Raw genomic sequence first — 15,389 nt, 5'->3', positions numbered from 1 at the left:
CCCGCTGCTCCCCTCAGCAGTGTACTTCGTTGATCTGCCTGTTCTGTTCCCTGCTCTGTCTCTGGTGAATCCTCTCACCCTCCACATATCTGGCCTATACCCCAGTTCTATATGAATAAATAAATAAATCTTAAAAAAAAAAAAGATAATGTAAACTGGAACTCTGGATTCTAATTGGCAAATAAAATATTAAAGGATACTAGATGGAAAGCCTCTTGAAGCAAAGAGTTGCTCTGGTTTGACCCAGCTCACCCTCTTACATGTCGTTGTGTGACACAACGAATCATTAATGAACTTTCAGAAACTTGAAGCAGTGCTCGTTAAGAAAATTTATAAATAAATCTATAAATTTATATATAAATCTCTTTCAGCACAAATTAATATTCTCCATACAGGTCTGCTGAGTTCAGTCATGTTCATTTTCTCTCCCCTCCACTTAGTTTTTGAGGCCAAAGGCCAGTTTCCACTTCCCACCCACACAGGATCTGGAACAGACTAAGTTCCAGACCCAGAATAAGTGCATTTCATAGAAGCTGGTGCTGGGATTAGCAAGCCTGGTGATTGCAAATGTCCTATGTGCTACAGCAGGCCTGGCCAAGTGGGACCCAGCAGATCCTGCTTCCCCCAGCGTGGCAGCAGCTGACAGGAGTGGCCACCCACACATCAGTGCAGCACGCCACTGTGATCCCGGAGACCATGGCAGGCACGCAGCAGCTGGCTGACTGGAGGTGAGTGCGAGGGCGGGTGTGTCTGAACGGGAGCCTCATCCACCTCTGAGCCAGAGGGCTGCTGGGCTGACCTCTGTTGATTCCCCTGGTTGGTAGAGGACACTTCCAATTAAAGATGCAATGTGGACTATGACTATGGTTTAGTGAGAGGTTGTGTTTCAATAAACAGAAGAGGACACAAGAAAATCAGCCTTGTTAATGGATGGTTAGTTGGTATTTTCAACCCCTAGTTTAGATTCATGATTTGATCACCAGTGTAATTCACTGGACATGGATACCATAATATTTGGTTGGTTCTTAGAATTAAATTCCACTCCGAGGAAGGCCTAAGTAATTCCAGAAAGTGCTCCAAAGGCGCTGGAGACATGGGCACATGGAAACCATGTCTGACCTCCCAGGGAAGGCCTGACAGAGCAGACTTGACCTGGAATCAACCTGACCATGTCAAACTCACTTGTCTGCTGAGTGTGTCTCTCCAGCTAAGTCATATCTTCTAGATCAAAGCCCTCACCACCATCACATCTCCCTCCATCAGTACAGAGCCAAATGGTAACCCTAGGGGGCCCCCTACTTCCCAAAGTCCCCAGGTGTCTCTCCTTCAATCCAAAAATCAGGGTAAGTCACACCCTTCACTCTCTGACCATCTCAGTACCAATCATGGATCCTCCCCTGGAAGTTCCTTTTCTGACTTGAAAAGACTTGAGAATTAAGAGCGCTCATAAAAGGGAGTGGGGTGAAGACATATATCCCCAGTCAAGCCTCAACTTCTTCTCTTCCAGTTTCTGACTAGTAAAAAGAAAGAATGCACAGGATCAGCCTTCACCCCTCTGACCTCCCCCTGACAGCACCCCATGTGAACCCCCATTCATGGGGGGCACTTTCAGACCAAGTAAAACTGGATTCGCGTTACCTGGTGCAGATAACCTACCTTTTATGAGTCTTAGTTTTTTTCTTCAGTAAAGTGGGAGTAATGATACTTCTCTGGATTGTGGGAAGGTTTAAATTTAGTTAAAACACAAAGCACTTGACCGGTATTTAAATAGACCAAACAGATATCTGGTACCTGACAGGCAATAAATAAATCCATTACCTCCCTTCCTCGTTCCCACGGGTTCACGCTCAGCGAGATGGCCTTCCCTCTCCAGCTCCTGAGTTACAGCAATGAAGGAAAACCTGGATGATCCTTTTTTTTTTCTTCTCACCCCATTTTGATCACACATATGTTGAAGTCCCCTTTTCTTTTGTATTTCAGCATTTTTACCTCTTTTAGTTCCAGCAATAACACACAGTCATTCATGCATGTTTTCTTGTGTGTCACTGCCTCCTCACCTCCTACCTGGTTACCACAGCATCCAGTGAAGGCCAGCACACTTTCTTTCCAGTCTCTTCTCCAGAACCATCCCTCATCATAGCTAATAAACAAGAAAAGTACATGCCTGATATAGAAAAAGAATGCCACCTCTCTAGGACAAAGGGCAACAAAATTAAAAAGCCATAATGTCAGTTTGTAAAGTGCAGTAAATGTCCATAGACTACCAACCTCTCCACATGAGTGTCTACCTTCTTTTTGTCCTCAGCCGTTTTCCCAAATTGGAACATTAATTTTATGCTTTCAATATTCAAATGATTCTCTTTTTGTTCTGCATTAGGTTTTAAATGGACTTTATAGGAAAGTCTCTGAATTAATCACCACGTTTACTTTTTTTTTTTTTTTTTTTTGGAAAACAAGCTTTTGAGCTCCTACAATCTCCATCTAAGAGCTTTTGAAACATCACCCAGCTTCAGGATAATAGCTGCCAGTATTTCTATCAACATGTGTCTTACTGCTATTAATTTTGATTTAATACGAAATTCTAGCACATCTAGTCAACCTTTAGTTAATCTAATTATTCATTCAGCAAGCGTGTAATTAATTGATCAGCTGCTACGTGCCTGAGCATGGCGCTAGCCACTGAGAGAATTCAAAAGAACGTTAACACTTCCTAAAGCCAGAAACATATGGCTCCTAGTCATCAAGGCTTGTTCCTCACATAAACTACAATCTCTCCACTTACGGAATGGCATTGCTAAGCTACCCAGCTGTTTCATGGAGTGGAATAAACCTTTGAAGACACTTATGGAAGTTCTCAAATAAAATACACAACAGTCACCTGACTGAGGACTTTAAACGCTACAGGGGCTATTTCTCGCAGGAACTAAGTGACCCTCTCCCTGAAATTCTTCCCACTTGAAATGTCCTTTCTCACCCACCAACAAATTGTGTCCCTAACCCTCCGTCAGAACATCTGGAGACTTAAGAGATGAGCTCTCAGTGAGGCCCCACTCCTGGCAACCAGGAGTCAACCGGAACCAATCGGGGGTTTTAATTTGTCTTATATGTTGCGGAAGAGCCTTCAGGCCACAAGGCGCTCTGTGTTCCTAAAGCCACTCATGGCCCTTGCTCTCCCATCTTCCTTTCAGGAACACGCATGCTCACGGCAGCCATTACAATCCCATCATGCAGCAGCCTGCGCTGTTGACTGGTCATGTGACCCTTCCAGCAGCCCAACCCTTGAACGTGGGCGTGGCCCACGTGATGCGGCAGCAGCCAACCAGCACCACCTCCTCCCGGAAGAGTAAGCAGCACCAGTCTTCTGCGAGGTAGGTGTGAGGCCCTAGTATGGCCTTGGGGTGAGAACCTCAGGAGCTAGGACTTAAAAGCCGCTGGATTAGGGAGTATCTGCATGTGCCGTGCCCCTGGCCAAGGCAGGAAGGAGTGGTTCCTCGCTAGTGCTAGGGTCTCTCAGAGCTGCGCAAATGCCAGCCCACCTGGGATACCAGACATGAGGCTCTGAATCCCTGTGGTCAGCGCCCGGGCCTCCTCTGCGGCGTCTCTAGAAAATAGTCCCCTCTGAAATTTCTGGAAAACACTTACAAAAATGACTTTTTTTTTTTAAAGATATTTATTTGTGCATACCGAGCTGGAGTACAGGCCAGAGGCTCAGGGGCGGCTAGAGGGTTCACCAGAGACAGAGTGGGGAGCAGAACAGGCAGATCGCCGAAGTACACTGCTGAGGGGAGCAGCGGGCGGGTCAGGAGAGGTCTGCCACGCCATGTGGTCACCTCCAGGACAGGCGGGAATCGAACTCATGTGGAAGTGGCTTTAGCTTCTCAGTGCTGTGCTTTAACCCGCCGCGCCACCAGGGAGGGCTCAAAAATGACTTTTTAAAAATAAGTCCCAAAATGTGCTTTTTTTGGAAACAGAAAGTTAACTCATTTTGCTGCTTGCTAAAATGCCAGCAATAGCTTTACGTAATAGGAGACACCTTCCAGAACAGCAAACATGCCCCGGCCTTTTCAGTCCAGTCTCATCTCAAAGCTTCAGAAAGGTAAAGATGGACAGACCGACACATGTGGTGTGATCCCATTTCCGATTTTGGGGGGAAAAGAAAATCTAGCAGGAGGGAAATAAGGTCAGGAGTTGCCAGAGACTGGGGTAGGAGAGGAGGGAATTACTGACTAGGAATAGGGCATGAGGGAACTTTTCAGGGTGAAGAGAACAGTCTAGATTGATGAAGGTGAGCATTAGGTCGCTGTATTTGTCAAAACTAATCAAGCACTTGAAAGGGGCAAATTTAAGGGTATGTAAATTATACCGCCATAAACCTGACTTTAGAAAAAATAGGGTTATCCAAACCCACACATATCCAGATTATGTGACTGTAGAATTGCTGGTCTGTTTCTCCCCAGTGACACTGTCTAGAGGTCCCTGGTTGCTTACTTGGGGTAGACTGATTGCAAGTACAGTATACAAAATGTTGAGTGACTTGGTTTTCGCCTTCCCTGATAGCCAAGTACCAGGACTTAGGACTGATTTTCATTCTTAGAAAGTATTCCAAGTATTCAAAGTTGTCATTCTTCAAGATTCCTCACTTGGGTGTTTCTGACAACTCAGGAAAACTCCTCTTAGTTTCAGGCCAGCCCTGCGAGGCCACCATCTCCATCCTCACCCTCTGTCCTGCCAACCTACAAGTACTGGTCTTCCCCAGGGCTGAGCTTAGCCCTGTGGCTCTGGTTGACCAAGGAGGAGCAGCAGGACCCCTGCAGGCCTTCCAACCTGTTAAGTCCCTCTCTGTCGCTTCCTCGTCGCCCAGCTGGCTTTGTGACACCATTACCAGGGTGTTTGGGATCCAAATAATCAAGTGAAAGTTATGTATTTGTCTATTTTTAAGACCAGTGCCTTAAGCAAAACAGTCCGGAAGACCAGAAGATTCCTTCCTAGCAGGTTGTGCCACCAGTCTTAACTTTCCTTTAGCAAAGCCAAGTGGAGATCTTTTAACTGCATGAGTAGTGAAAAGTGTCATCTTGAAATTGTAGCATATTAACAATAGCAAAAACATAGGTCTATGTTAAGCGCAAACAGTGAAATAATCTTCTTAAAACTTAGCACCATCCCTCAGAAAGGAACAGGCAGTATCTGATACCAGCTAGATAGAGAATTAGTGAAATCCATCTTTCTGGAATGGTTTTCAGCTTCCTGCATCTCTTTAACAGAAAGTGCTAGAATCCCTAAGAACATATCAGAGTCTTCAGTGTTTCACTAGTGTGGGTTTGTCTCGCTATAAATACAGCCATGGTCAACGAGGTTGATGGAGAAAGTGAGGGATTTTTTTCAGTTATCCACACAATACTTACATGGTCATATCTTTCTGCTAGAGGAAGGAGTGGAAGCCAAACTTGAAGGTCAGCAGCATTAGATACTTCACATCCAGAAACTTTTGAGAAACAAGTATTCTAGATTAAGAGAAGGCAAAACCCGCCATTAGCAAGGAAATCAGAGCTTCGTATTGCTCTGAAGAAATGGATAACCATTTCTTCCAGCTCCCTCCAAGACACTATGTTTCAGGGTGTCTGGGAGGGTGACAAAAGGACTCAGGAAATAAGGCCTTTGTCCTGAAGATAGTGCTGTGTTGGGGCAGACACCCCTGAATTCTGGGTTATACTACTGCACCCAAGTGACCAGCCCAGGCCTTGCACACAGCCCCCTCTACCTCTCCTGAGAGTCGTGACTGCCCCCTCTGGCCCATAACAGGCTCAGGAGCCCCAGCGCAGAAGGCCAGGCTGCTGCACCCTCTGTGTGGAAAGAAAGAGTTCTAGGGGACCCGAATTTGCAGCTCCAGCCAAAGTCTGAGGGCCCTGGCATCGCCTTCTAATGGTGTTTCAGCCAAGCTGGTGTTCCCAGACAGGCCCTTGGAAGGAGCTGCCGGGCCTGACCTTCCACTGAGTGTGTGTGTGGCTGTCGTTGCAGAAACGTCTCCACCTGTGAGGTGTCCTCCTCTCAGGCCATCAGCTCCCCTCAGCGGTCCAAGCGCGTCAAGGAGAACACGCCTCCCCGCTGCGCCCTGGTGCACAGCAGCCCGGCCTGCAGCTCCTCCGTCACGTGCGGGTGGGGTGACGGGGCCTCCAGCACCACCAGGGAGCGCCAGCGGCAGACCATTGTCATTCCTGACACCCCCAGCCCCACGGTCAGCGTCATCACCATCAGCAGCGACACAGATGAGGAGGAGGAACAAAAGCACGCCCCCACCAGGTGAGGCTGTGCACTGCAGACGTCCAGGAGGAGCAGGCCTGTGCGCTGCGACCTCCCCCAGAGACAGTTCGGTGGATCCGGGCCCCTTCCTGTCCGTCTTGACAGTCCCCCTCTCCCAGCCGCTGCAGTTCATGTTTTGCCATGTCCGAGAGGCCTAAAGTGGTGTCAAGGGAATGTCAGACTCATTGGCCATCCAGCCAGAATAATTTTGAATCACTTTGGTCTTGAAAAAAATCATTACAGACCCTATACATTGGGGGACGTGGGTCATAAAAATTACGCAGCAGTGCCGTTTCAATCCGTGTAAGCTTAAAGCTCTCCGCCTCAGGCTATTGAAATTATTCCCAATTGGTCAGGATATTTCTCTAACATCGCCTTGGCTCTCTCAGATTTTGAAGTAATTGTCCAATTAATCAGAAGTTTCCCGTGCCTGATTAACCCAATCTTTCAAACTGCCAGTTGGCTCTTTACCCAGAGAGCTTTACTGTTTATTCCAAAGTACACAGAACTCATTTTGCTCCGTGTGCATCCTGGGAGAAGGGGGAGTATTTATTGTATTTGCAAGACTATTGCCCTTGGCGTCAGCGACCCTTTCCGGCGCTCTCCAGCCAGACTTCAAAGCTGGGTTTGTGCTGGGGCTGCGTGATGACCCCTGGATCTTGCAGTCCCACGGCCTTTGATCTCCACAGCTCGTAGACCTGGTCTCAGGAGCCCATGACTGGATGTGAAGCTTAGCAATCACAGTTAGACCTGAATTTTTAATTCCTGATTGGATACATTGTCACTAATGAGTCATCACAAATCCTCTTGATTAGAGAATAAATTCCACACTTGAAATCATTACAGCATGTACAGATAGACTGATTAAAATATTCTCGCTGTAGCTCTTCCTGGCGCCCCTCCCATCTTTACGGTGAAGCTCAGTGTTCTGTTTTAGGTTTCCATGACGCAGCGAGTGTCTGGCTCATTCGAGTGTGTTCCTTCCCCAGTTAACGGCTCAGCCTGGTCTTGAGTGCATTTCAGAGAAGACTGTCACGAAGCGCTCGGGTCTTAGCATCGTGCTGGGGGCCGGGGAGGCTGGGGGCCGGGGGACTGGGCTCCCTGCCTAGGCAGCGCCTCGCTCTCTTTTTCTCATACTCTTACAGGGGAGCCCAGAGTGGACTTGGGCTGCCTGTCTGTGGGGCCTCACCCACGCACTTCCTCTTAACAATACCAGCCTCAGTGGAGTCAGTAGGCCACCCTCCCCAGCGCCTCCTACCCTCCAGCCCAGGAATTTTGTGGGCTCCACAGGTCCTTCCACCAAGAGACAGGCACCTCCCAGCGTGCGGCAGGGTGTGGTGGCTTGTAGCATCCAGCATGAGAAGGACCCAGCAGCCTCACACAGAAGCAGTTTAAAACACTGACCACCAGCCCGATGAGCATCTTGTTCTTGAAGTATGAGGTTTGCATGGACGCTGAATCTCAACCCTCATGTCCAGGAGGGGCGGGAGTAGTGTATCTGACCTGCGTCGTCCTCCCCCAGACAATGGCCAGAACTGAGAATGAGAGGCAAAGTTGAGGTGCCTGGCAGCCTGGCAGGATCTTGGGGCTAGGGCCTGTAGGCAGATGTGCGTGTGAGGGACACCCAGGCATGGAGTTCAGCATGAGAGATGCAAGGGCTCACTGCCCACCCACCCCCCAGGACATTAAAATGCACTGGGGCCATTACCCCAAGTGGGGAGCTGCAGGGAAGGGCCAGAGAGGAGCTGGTCAGGGCCTCGGCTGCCCAGTGGGGACAGGCGTCACAGAATGCGGTCATACTGTTTTCTGATGAGGTCAAATGACTGTTGCCAAAAAAAAAAAAAAAAAAAAAACTGCTTCGGGCCCAAGAGACGGGGAAGTATATTTAAATCCAAGTAGGAGCAAACAGAAACCAGTAAAAACTTTTTTTTTTTTTTTAGAAACCAGTAAACTTTTATAGAGGGAGAAACTAGCGGGTCATGTGGCCACATCATTGTGACTTCACTGCAGAGAGAGAAAAAAGCGGGTGGAGGTGAATTACAGTTTCTTAGGGATCAGAGTTGCACAGACTTTCGCACAGTGCATATTTATGGGTCCCGCTGGTGGGAGATAGCACACCTGCTAGGTGACGCAGGGGTTACATAAACAAGGTAGACATTCTGTGCTGAGGAGGGGTGCAGGGTAATGAGTAAAGTAAGACCTAGCAATCATCGGGGCAACAGTATCAGTCCTATAAAAACCAGCCAGGTCCTGTGGGGATACCACGGGGCAACAGTTTGAGGGAAAAGCAGGGAGGGAGAGAGCTTTCTAAGGTCAGAGGCCTCGCAGGTATGACTCAAGGAGGTGAGGTCACAAATTCATATGGAGTAAGTGGGCAGATCAGGACAGCAGTGAAGCGAAGGTGGGCAGATCAGGACAGCAGTGAAGCGAGCAGCAGACCCCAGAGAAGCAGGCAGTGCAGGAGAACGGGGTTTAGAGTGGAAGGGGTTTGTCAGGGTGACCCCTTCCGTGGGGTGATCAGCTTCGTGTGGGGAGGTGCACGGGGGTTCAAGGGAAAGCATCACTCCAGAGGAAACGGGTGCACAGCAACCCCCAAGTGCAGCAGTCAGGGAGCCTCTCAGCCGCGCGCCTGCTGGAAGCTTCTCCAGCCCAACAGGGCTCCAGTGTCAGCAGTGGTGGCCTTCTCTCCCTGACCCTGGTCCTTGTTGCTCCCAAACCTGCTTTCCCCTGGGCCCAGAGCACCTGAACTCTGACCCCTGAGTCCCCACTTCATCTTTTCTTCGCTGTTCACCCCCAAGTCTGGCCCTGAACCTTCTTGAAATGCCACCTTCTTCCCCTCGGGTGCCTTGGCCTCACCCAGCAGCTGGAACATCGCCAGCCCCTGGGCAGGTGACAGCGCCTCCCGCACCAGTGTCTCGTGGCACCAGCCTGAGTCCCCGCAGTCAGATGACCATAGAGGAATGCCCAGGCACTGGGATTATCCCAACCCCCATGGTGGCTCTGTTGGTTGCCAGAGCAGAGGGATGGTCTGCAGCTCCCACTTGTAAGGAGGACTCCAGGGTCTGGTGCGCCTGGGGACGGCGCGGGCCAGCCGAGAGCAAGTGGGTCGGGGGCAGGGGTCAGAACAGCACTCAGCACGTTTTCACCCGCTCGGTCTGGTGCATCCTGAATGGGGTTTACCAGCCGGTCCTGAGCCCCCAGGACAGGTAAGTGCCTCACCCACGTTGATACGGGCTCTCAGCAGCAGAATTGGGACTTGACTTCAGGCCACTGAAGAAATGGCAGGCTTAGTTACTGGCAAAAATAGCCAAACTCTCTTTGGTCATTAGTTGAACAAATCCACGTTCTGTCTGCCCCTCCTCTGAACCCCACCATGTCTTGGTTGCACCCACCATGTGCAGGGTGCCAGGCCCAGGCTGTGGAGCCCAGACTTTTGTCTGTCAAAGTGCCGGAAATCTTAGATCCCTGTCACTGGCTCCGAGAAGCATTGACTGACTCCCATGCTGAGCGAGCCGTCTCTCCTCCCTGGCATCTTCGTGGACCGGGTTGACAGCTGCGAGTCTTACTGTTCAGACCCCCTGCCAGCACCGCCTCGAGCTGGAATGTCCTCTGTTGAGCCTGCGTGGCCACCTCATGCAATCTTGGGGCACCAGGGTCATTTTTGAAGCATGTGACCAAGTGGCTCATCTCAAGTGACCAACCAGAGATCATTTTTGTCCAGTAGCCATTATTTGTCCTTTGGATTGTCTGGGCGTTGCTGGCAGGCGCCTCATGTGTTACTTAGGTCGCCAGGTACAGCTCCTCCATCACTTCACACATGAAAGCAGCTGCTCAGCACTGCAGGGAATGTTGCCAAGATATAGACTTTACGAAAATCGCTTCCTAAATATCACTCAGTATTTCAGATGCGAATTGCTCTCAAGGAAGTTTACATTAAAAAAAAAAGACTCAACCTGTTCTGCTTTTGACCCCATTGACAACCTAATTTCTAGAAAAGGCATAATAAGGAAACTGCAAAATACCTACTCAAAAGACAGGGGCCCGAAAAACTAACCCTTAGCGGGGGAGAAACACACGTGTACACGTCTGACGTGAGCCGGGAGCAACCCGAGGTTTCAGAACACTGACTCATCGGTGACAGGACGGTTCGTCCAGCAGAATCCAGGCTCCTCAGCGCTCCGCTCCTGACAAGCCAGCGGGTTGAGCAGCCTGGTTAGGGGCTGCATTTTACGAGAGGGCCGCATAGGAAGAGACACCGTACCCACCTCCTGTCCCCTACATGTCACAAAGCCATTGCCAGCGTGCTGCACCTTCCTCGTGGGAGAATGAGTGGCAGGGGTTAGCTGCCACAGGGCAAGGCGGTGCTTCGTTTGCAGAGACGGGAGAAGTGACTGGGTGGGGCCGTTCTGACTTCTCCAGAAGGCGTAGCTTGCACAGGACTGCGGCAGTGTGCTTGCGTGGATGTGTGTACATTCCCGTTCAGAGACACATCCAGGGTGAAGACTACCGTCCGCACGGGACATGCAGCTGAGCTTGCTGTAGATTTGTTTCGTTCTCCCCAATGACTTAAACGGGGAGCAGCTTAACATGTGGGAACGACCACGTTGGCCTGGAGCCATCCGCTTCTTCATCTCTCCCTGGGAAGGGTGGTTAAAGCAACCCAGGTATTCTGGGTGGACGGCAGGATGGGGACAGGAAGCGGTAGCAGCCGTGAAGGACGGGCAGCTCTTGTCCCATCCACTGGGCCCAGCCCACGGCCCCCCGACATGCTCTTGGGAGAGCCAGAGGCGTTTCAGCTAGTTCACAGCTTAAGTACTGGAGGGCGGGAGGGGCGTGTTGTGAGAACTAGTATAGCCTAGTGATGGAGCATGACTTTGGGCTCTGGACATCTCAGTAGCGCCCACCCCACCCACCCCGAGAAGAGAATCTGATTTAAAAATAAGACTAAGGACTCGAGCAAACATTTTGTAAAAGAAGACAGGTGAATGGTCAGCAGCTCTGTGGAAGAAGCTCACGTCACACCAGGGAACTACAAAGCCAAACACAGAAGCCATCCCCTCAAGCTGTCTGCACGGTTCTTCTCAAAAGTGGACTAGGATGTGGGGAGTCAGAGCGCTTCCACATGGTGGTGGAAATGCAGAACACCAGTTTCTGGAAAGCAATACTGACGTTCCCCAAAACAATTAAAATTAGAACTACATATGACCTGGTGATTCCACTTCTGGCTATTTGTCCCAAAGAACTGACCTCAGGACCTTGAAGAGAGCTCCATGCACCCGTGTTCGGCACCATCCAGAGTAACCGACATGTCCATCAGGTGACCGGATGGTGAAAGCATGGCCTGTGCACACGACCGATGCCACTTGGCCCTAAGAGAATGGAAGTCGGCAACCTGCAAAAACCTCTTAGATGAGGTACCGGAAGCAGTCCAATTCATAGACTCCAAGAATGGTATCAGGAGCTCCAGGAAGTGTGGGTTGGGCATATAGACAGCCACGGTGCAACATCGTACGTCTGGTCAACTACACTGTAATGTGAACCTTACAAAATACTCATGTTCAGTATTACTGCAATAAATTTTTTTTAATTAATAAACTTAAATCCGTGCTTACTCGCACACCTGCCTCCCCCTCCCCCCTGCCCCACCAAAAATAATCCACATTCAGACCTGCCTGTGTCCCTAACTAGTAAGCTTGAGGAAGCAAGTGGCCTGAGCTCTCCCTGTCTGCTTGGAACAACAGTGGCATGCGTCTGATCAGGGATGCCTGGGTTTAGTAACCCACGTCACAGTCCAGAGAATGTGTTTCACATCCAGCATTCACAGTGGAATCAGGAGTGAAACAAGTCATGGAAAGCTTCTTGGTGGAGATGAGTTTTGACCCCAGTCTCGAAGGCTGGAATGGGCTGAGATTAGCAAATAGAAATCAGAAACATATTTTCTGCTTTCTGGTGCATCCCTGCAGAAAAGGGGTCACAGGTCTGCATCTGATCATCCAGCCATGTGTTGCCCCCCAGGGCTGATGTGTTTATTTCTTAGGTTCTTATTTCTTTTCATCATTTTAAAAAGATGAAAATCATCTATTCCATGACAACACAACGCAGTTATGAACTCTGGCCTCTTTGTTCTTTATTCAGAGTGATAGTCGAGGCCATTGAAGCTAACATTCCTCATTCTGCTTGTATCGCCATCTCTCACTTCCATTAACTGACTCATGATGTGGTTGGTAAGCTATCAATAATAATTAGACACTGGACGCGTCCCGTGGTATTGTTACGTAAGAGCCTCAAGAATCTGTCATAGTAATCGCAAAAGCGTCATTTTCAAAGTGACTCTCTTAACAGCTTCCCAATTTCTTCTCTAATCTGTAGAGTATATTCAGAGAAAGCACAGAGATTTCTAACAATAGACGAGATTAAAAACAGCTATCAAATTCATTTACCTTTTCTAAGCTTGTCACGTAAACCCAGAACGGTTGGAAGTCAGCACTGGACTGCGGTGTCTTGTCTGCTCAGTAGGCACAAGGGCCTTAGGGTGCTAAACGAAGGGTGAGCAGCAGAGAGGATGTGTGGAGGTTCTAGGTCACTCTTGGGCGTCCACAACTTCTGGCAGGTCAGCTCTCTGCCTGGCGAGTTTCCATGTAAAAGATGGCCCTGAATTCTCACGCATCCCCCAAGCCACAATGCAGCTGTCCAAATTTTCCAGAAAGCCGTCTTCAGTGCCCAAGGCTTGCTGGTTCATGCAGTGGTCGCTGGATCTTCAGTAGCACCAGTCAGAATGCCCTCACTCCTGCTGAGCTGAATAAGTCCCAGTAGGCCCAATGTGAGTTCTGTCGGCGCATGTCCAACATTGGCGCTGTGCTTGTGACTTGTTCATTTTCTAAACTACATGTAAGTAAAGCTGTGGATTCAGAAGTTGGCCACATCAGGCACCCTTACGAAAGGGAGTAACCTCCTCTCCGCATTAGGAGTCAGCCAAATCCAATCTTCAGTCCCCTTCATGGCCTCCGCGAGCCTCGCAATGGACGCTTTAGTGCCATGGGGACACTCACCCCTGGTGGATTCCATAGCAGGCCCTGGAGGGACCCAGATCCGGCCAGGAACTGGACAGCCGAATCACTACTAGAATAGAACCCAGCCTCTCCTCTGTGTGGGCTCAGCCCTCACACCTGCACCTGCCACAGACCACGTGTGCGTCCCGTGTGTTCTGTCAGTCACAACCGGCTGTTGCAGATGAGCAGCATAGTGCCGCCTCCCCCCAGGAACTGGGAGCTCAAGGTCATGGCCTCCCAGCCCCTCCCCTGCCACTGGGAGCGCTTTGCAGAGGTGTGGAGCGGGGCGGGGTTCCCTTTAGTAACCTCTTGCTGCACAGCCACGTCTCCACACATTACCCAACCGCACCCACTCAGAAGGCAGCTGGGGGTTCGCGGTCCTTGGGGCAGCTCTGCGTCCTGTGCGCGCTCCCTGCAGCTTCCCACTTCCGCCTGCTGTTCTCAGATCCCTTTGTCGACTTCCTGGCCTGGGGACCTTTCCCTGGAGCTCCCCTTTTCACTGCTAGGGCCAGGCCTGTGTCTTCCCACCCCCACTCACCCTACATGCTTTGTTTCTCCGAGTAAGATTTTTTGAAAGCTGAGAGCTGATTTGCTTACTGTCCAAGTCGCCCATCCAAAGTGGACAGCTCAGTGGTTTGGGGAATGCAGGCACGATGATTACCTGCAGATAGGTAAACACATTGGCCACCTTCACCATTTTGAAGTAAACAACTCCATTTAGGGCCATCACCACTACGTTAATGCGAAAACTTCCACGGGGGAAACTGTACCCTGGGGGCTGTAACTCCCGACTCCCCGCTCTCCCCCATCCTGACCGCCTCTGTTTACTTTCTCTGTGAACGTGCTGATCCCAGGGGCCCAGCGGCGTCCAGGTGGACTCATGCACCACCTGTCCTTGTCAGGCTTCACTCTCTGAGCCTCTTTTCAAGGTTCACCCACATTGCCTCTAGCAAAACGTCACCGGTTTCCCGGCCAGTCAGATTCCACCGTGTGGGTGTGCGTGGTGCGTCCCTTCCTCTGTGACAGACACCTGGGTGGCTGCCACCTTTTGCCTGTTGTGTCACGGTGACCTTTGGCCCCTGAGTATTTGCCTTCCGGCTGCACTGCGTTGCCTACCTGGGAGTGGAACACCGGGTCACGTGGTACTCAAGCGACCCTTGCAAGTGGGAAATGTGGCTTTATTAATTAAAATGTAGCTATTTTACCAACCTTAGCAGGCAGAGCTATAAATACAGGTGATCCATTCACTCCTGCCCTTCTTCTGAGTTCTGAACAGTTATCATCTGTACAGCTCATTTGACAGTTCACAGAAGGCTCTGTGACATCCATTAGTCTCTTTAACTGCTTGTTTTTTAAAGCTTTTACCGTCTGACGTGTCATTTTGTGACACAGTCCCCCCCACCAGGGCTTCATCTCCCCTAGGGCAGGACATGCATTTTACTTCTTCAGACAGGAATTCCCTGTAGCACCTCACAGCAATCTCCAGATATTTAACTGAGGAGTTTTCATTTTCTTTCCTATCGTCCTTCTGGTTTCTTCATAAGTCTGGAAACTTTTCCAGCAGGTGCTCACCTGGATAGAATTCGCTTTGCCTAGATAAATCGGTTACAGACCTGTTAGCGAAGTAACAGCGAGAATGACAGCAGCTAGCCTCTGCAGAATCCCTGCTGTTGGCAGTGGCTACACAGAGCGTGTGCCAAGCATTTTCTTTCTTCACTCTCAAACAACCCTGTGACTCAGGCACTACGTTTACCCTCACTGCCCTGATAAGGAAACTGAATGGCGGAGGGGTGAACAGCGGCAGCCCAAGCCACGCGGTGGGCAGAAGCTGCGGTTGGGCTTCTGACTGCCGGGCCTTGCTCTGCCCTCAGACAGGGCGGTACCTTCTCTGAAGAGGAGAAGACAGAGGGTGGCCACGGGACACCTGGAGGCGGAGGGTTCAGTGGGACTGGCCTTCCAGCTCTTTCAGCCTTTGGGGGCTTTTTGTTTTGTTTTAATTTTCTTTCTTATATAGGTAATCTCATTTCATTCATCCTGAAGTGT

The 15,389-nt window shown here is 50.1% G+C and overlaps 1 protein-coding gene across 1 annotated transcript in view; it reads left to right on the top strand.

Annotated features, from left to right (window-relative positions):
• The window catches only part of HIPK2 (homeodomain interacting protein kinase 2), a 108,876-nt gene that overhangs the window by 84,693 nt on the left and 8,794 nt on the right, over positions 1-15,389 (top strand). The window contains exons 9-11 of the mRNA XM_004677211.2: positions 586-728; positions 3,189-3,368; positions 6,016-6,297. Of these exons, the coding sequence (XP_004677268.1) occupies positions 586-728; positions 3,189-3,368; positions 6,016-6,297 (605 nt within the window). The remainder of the gene's footprint in view (positions 1-585; positions 729-3,188; positions 3,369-6,015; positions 6,298-15,389) is intronic.

Source organism: Condylura cristata, unplaced genomic scaffold (assembly GCF_000260355.1).
Source record: "Condylura cristata isolate star-nosed mole 26May11 unplaced genomic scaffold, ConCri1.0 scaffold00005, whole genome shotgun sequence".
NCBI lineage: Eukaryota > Metazoa > Chordata > Mammalia > Eulipotyphla > Talpidae > Condylura > Condylura cristata.
The sequence above is the reverse complement of the archived record's forward strand: the minus strand, read 5'-3'. Positions and strand labels throughout refer to the sequence as shown.